The following is a 5,000-nucleotide window of genomic DNA, read 5'->3' on the forward strand; positions in this document are numbered from 1 at the left end:
ATCTCTGGATGTCATTCATCCTGCTGTCAATCATTTTCTGCTATTCATACAATTGTGAATGAAATGACTGCCAATACTATAGCTCATTACTTTCTTAATTTCATTATGTTCATCACAAAAGAGTAATACAGCATATATAGTATATTCCTTCAAGTAAATTTTAGTTGCTGAAATGATCACTACTTCATCACAATTCCAGCTTCCACTTGTTGCCAATATTTTCAAAATGGCAATAGTAACCCTTGAAACTTGTATCTTTTAAAATGCGTAAAACTGCAGTTGGGATGGAAATGAATCGCCTTTATAGCTTTAGCAACTTTATGAGAATGTCCAAACCTGAACAGCATTGTCCCACACAAACACCTTTTGAGACGTGCATTATTATTCATCAAAGTGTGAAACAGGATACGTTCCTTTTTTTACACAAATGGTAAAAAAAAAAAAAAGAAAAAAAAAAAGAGTCAATGCCATATGCATGTACAAAACATCACTAGATATCTTTTACAAACAAATATCACAATGGCAGGTTTCAAAACAAAAGCAATACAAAAGAAAAAAGTGGGAATCTGCTTGCATTTTCCAACACATTACAGACATTTACCAAATGCATATGTTCAACCTGAATTTCCTTTTATTATGCCTACCTATAGTGATCACAGACCAGACACCACATTCAAATAAACATTTTAATGACAAATCATAATAATGAGTATGTGTAAATATCAGTCTAATTAACAGCATCAACAGTACCCTAAAATTAGGCAAAAATCTTTTAATATAAACCACACAGCCATAAAACGTGTGGTATCACTGAACACCAGTCCACACATTACTGATGGCTTCTGCTACTATGCCTATTAAATGTGACCTTTTCTGACAAAAAGTCTTACTGAATTACAACAATTTGTTCCAAGCTTTCTTTGGCAAAGATGACTACACAAAAAAAAGGTTAAGCTACTATATACATGCTGTCATTTCCTTAAACGTTACATTTCAACATGAGCAGCTGACCTGATGATCTAGTGAAAATCCTCAAAAGCAAGTATGTGAACATGTGCATATCATTCATACACAATTTGAAAAATGAGGACACAATCGGAAAATGGTGCATTTCAAGATGTTCACAATTCCTACTTGATTTTAAACCTAAGAAAAATAACACATTCAACTATGATCAATGCATCTCCATGTGTACTTCTATACAGTGTGTTCATTTGGCAATCATTCTAAGTACCAGTACTAAAATTCCTGTCTTGTATTTCCAATGATGAAATCAAAATTTCCTCCTGCCCTGCATCTACAAAGCAACAATTATGATCAAGTATCATTAGGTAAATATTACATCATACAATAGCAGGTTATAGACAGGTTTGGTCAATGCATACAATTGATTTTAAAAACTAATCCAATGATATATGAATATCCATCAAGGAAGTTCATATTAGGGAAGATCACATATGCATTGCGGAGACTGATAAATAAATAAACAAGCTATTAGCAAATGCTTAAAAATGTTCTTTAAATCAAATTGCACAAGTAGCGTATCACCCATTATTCTAAATATATTTTAGCTGAATATAATTTCCCCATTGTATAATAATCATATGCTATATATCTTTTTAGTTACTTTTGTGCCATAATACTGTCTTAGGGATCTCTCCTACTACAAAAAAGAAAAAAAAAAAAAAAATCAGTGAAACTTATTCCGGCAAACTATTTTCAAAATCTTATAAGTATCAAAATGCAAAGTTTGGCAATAACAAAACAGTGGGTTTGCGTCATTACAAGGAATCTTCAAACTAATCTAATTTGATCTATACATCTGACAAATAATTAACCTACTGAAAATAAGAATGAGCTTGCACCAGAAACATTCACAGATACTGGGTGCCTACTGTCAAGTTAATAAGATTCCCCAAATATGAACCCAATTCATTCTCGGAAACTTTCAATTTCAAACCCTGGAATAAAACATAGCCGATACTCAGCATCATCCTAAAAGCTCATATACAATATCAATAAATAATGCTTCTAATTCTGGGAAAATACCGCGGGTGATGTTCCACCTCAGCACATTAAAATTTCCTTAATATGCGTCATCTCTGACATAGAACCCCAGCCTCTGCTTCAGGAGAACAGAGCAAAAACAGTAGCTTGTTGGCATACAAACATTGGCTGTAGAAGAAAACCCTCGTCAGTTGACATGCCCAGCTTCTTGTTTCCACTATGCCGCCGAGATGAGGGATACAATCATTCTGTAAAACAAAATTTCAGTCATAATCTTTCTTGTCTTTGTCTCTAAATACAAGACTCTAAACAAAGATAAATCAGATGAAAAATTTAAACTCCATTATTGACTTGATTTGCAATCGGCTGTATGCAACAGGAACAAATACTGTATTTCATAAATTCATCACACAGGAAGGAAAAGTTCATCTTCCCTACAAGATGGATACACAGCAGTTTAACTGACAGCTAAAACAACTTTCACTGTCATACACAATTTAGTACTTTTTGCATAAACTTAAAACATAAGAAAAAGCATGATATGACATTCACCCATTATATTCTAAACTAGAAACTCCAACATGAGCTTCTATAATACCAAAGCTTTTTACAGCAATTAATTGTCCAAACTTCCGAGAGCAGACTCCATAGAGTGTCCTCGGCAACTCACCCATAGAGATAGTAGAAGAAAGCCAGAAGATAGAAGGCCAGCTTGATCCAGCCCTCTCTCTGGCACTGGCTCAGCACCTCGTGGTTCATGATGCTTGTGGGGTCGTACAATCCAGGCCCTGACATCACTGGTCTGTTTCGGTACCTGAATAACACGCATGAAGTTCAAATCAAAGTCCTGATCTACGAAAGTCTCATAAAATTGTATTTAAATTCAAGGAATATGTTCTCCATATGCTGTTAGCATATGACAGTTGCAAGAATGAAACTACTGTAACTGCTATAAATGTATTTACCTGTTGATATGGTAGGCAATAAGAGGCACATTGAGAGCTAAAGTGAACCACTCGCCAGCCAAGAGGAAGAAGATGTTGAACAGTAAATGAAGGGCATATTCTGGTATCACCAGCTGCAAGAAAATAAGATAATGTCATTAATATTTTCCATATATCACTAGAATAAGCAATTAATGAAGTTCTGACAAAGTGAACTTGCCATAACAAATTGCACTAAATTATTTCAAGAAATGTAATAAAAATAACTTACTACAGTGGTATAGAATAAAATCACTACATTATTTGTCCCCCATGCATGACTCACATCCATTCATTATGTCTACTCTGCTTTTCAATCATTCATGTATTATGTGAAAAATCAAGAGAGTAAAACAATTAAAACAAAATCCTAGATTTTTAAATATCTGCATGTCATACAACATAAAAATCAATTCCAATACAATGATACACGTCCAAACATTCCATTCATCAAAAATATACATACTCCCTTTATCATTCATTCATACATTCCCCCTATTAAACACAAAGCAATGACACTTACTGGATTTAGGCTGTTACACTGGTCTATGGGGTTTTTGTAGTCTGTCTTCAGTTCATCAAAAGCAATTATCTGAAAAAGAAAGATGCAACAAATTAAAAATCAGCAAACTAATTCACTTATTCTGAACCCTGGCAACACTAACTATGTGACCATTTTTTAAAGTTAAATCAATATTTTTAGCGATATCCCAGAGCTGACCATCTTCCTCCTGTGTCAAGCTGCAAAGATTTCGTCCATATCCAAGTATCTTCCGAGGGAGCACCCAATTCAAAAACTTCACTCCATTCTTTGCAAAAGAATCCTTTTCAGAGATTATAATTTCAGAAACCTCACCTGTACTACGAGGTTTATGTTGAAAGGCTCAACCTTTACCACTTTGTAAACAAACATCATCTTAATCACTATAACCATAAACCTATGTGAAGGTGGATTAATTTTACGTAGCAGGGTATTTTGAGATTCTGGTAGTTTTGGTAACAAAAATAACTTCTCAATCTAAAAATCATATCTCATGTCTATCATGTGCAAAATGATACATTTTTTCTCTTAAAAATTGTATTCTCTTACTATAAAAGCCATCTAGGATAAAAAATAAAGTAAAATACCTTAGGATAATGACATAAGTCACGTATAAGAACTCTAAAAGCAACAAGGAACAAAGAACAATGAGTTATGGCAAATTGCTTCCTAATTTTACAATGACATACACACTTCAATAATGGATATTAAGTTTCACATGTAAACAGCAAAGTTGAACTACTAATAAATTACAAACTATACCTACAAGAAAACTGTAACCATTATTTTTCAAAATAGCTTAATACTACCTTAGAAAAATTATTTTGAGGCAATGTTCAACCTGGGCTGGGCATCTTAAAATGTGTGTATTTTCTTTTATCTTCTAAACTTATGGCATGAATTATGAGTCTAGATATGATATATTAGCAAAGTGATACTAATAAGCATTTGGTAATATAGGTCACCACAATTGAAGGAATAAACATCTTGTATGTATATATGTTTGTATGTATGTATGTATGTATGTATGTATGTATGTATGTATGTATGTATGTATGTATGTATGTATGTATGTATGTATGTATGTATGTACATATGTATGTATGTATGAATCTGCCAAAAGCACTAAAGAAAAACACTTAAAACACATGTCTAAAGTTCACAAAATTTTCCCACAATCTCCCCACAGATGAGTGGCAAAGATAGAATTCCAAATGCAAGAGCCTATGCTATCACTTTCTTGCAGAGGCATAATAATGGCTCTGTTCCAGTGCAAAGCAGTTGCAGGTTCTCACTGATCACCATGGATCACTGTCACATTGTGCTTTTGGTACTTGCTCCACCAATAAGTTTAGCCAAGCACCACTGTTCACGATTTCAGGACCAAAATCCAGGCTTTCAGGCGGGAAATAAACATTCTAAAAGACACCTAGATTGGCCTCCTAAAGGATAACATATGTCAAAATCCA

At 33.7% G+C, this 5,000-nt stretch overlaps 1 protein-coding gene across 1 annotated transcript in view; it reads right to left on the reverse strand.

The window, feature by feature from the left end:
• Positions 1-300: 300 nt before the first annotated feature.
• Positions 301-5,000, reverse strand: part of cni (protein cornichon) — a 5,769-nt gene continuing 1,069 nt past the window's right edge. Inside the window, exons 2-5 of the mRNA XM_043030096.2 lie at positions 3,514-3,582; positions 2,973-3,085; positions 2,678-2,821; positions 301-2,255 (exon numbers count right to left, since the gene is read on the reverse strand). Of these exons, the coding sequence (XP_042886030.1) occupies positions 2,225-2,255; positions 2,678-2,821; positions 2,973-3,085; positions 3,514-3,582 (357 nt within the window). The 3' untranslated portion in view covers positions 301-2,224. The remainder of the gene's footprint in view (positions 2,256-2,677; positions 2,822-2,972; positions 3,086-3,513; positions 3,583-5,000) is intronic.

Source organism: Penaeus japonicus, unplaced genomic scaffold (genome assembly GCF_977035675.1).
Source record: "Penaeus japonicus unplaced genomic scaffold, GWHDUDI00000001_assembly GWHDUDI00000010, whole genome shotgun sequence".
In the NCBI taxonomy this organism is placed as follows: Eukaryota; Metazoa; Arthropoda; class Malacostraca; order Decapoda; family Penaeidae; genus Penaeus; species Penaeus japonicus.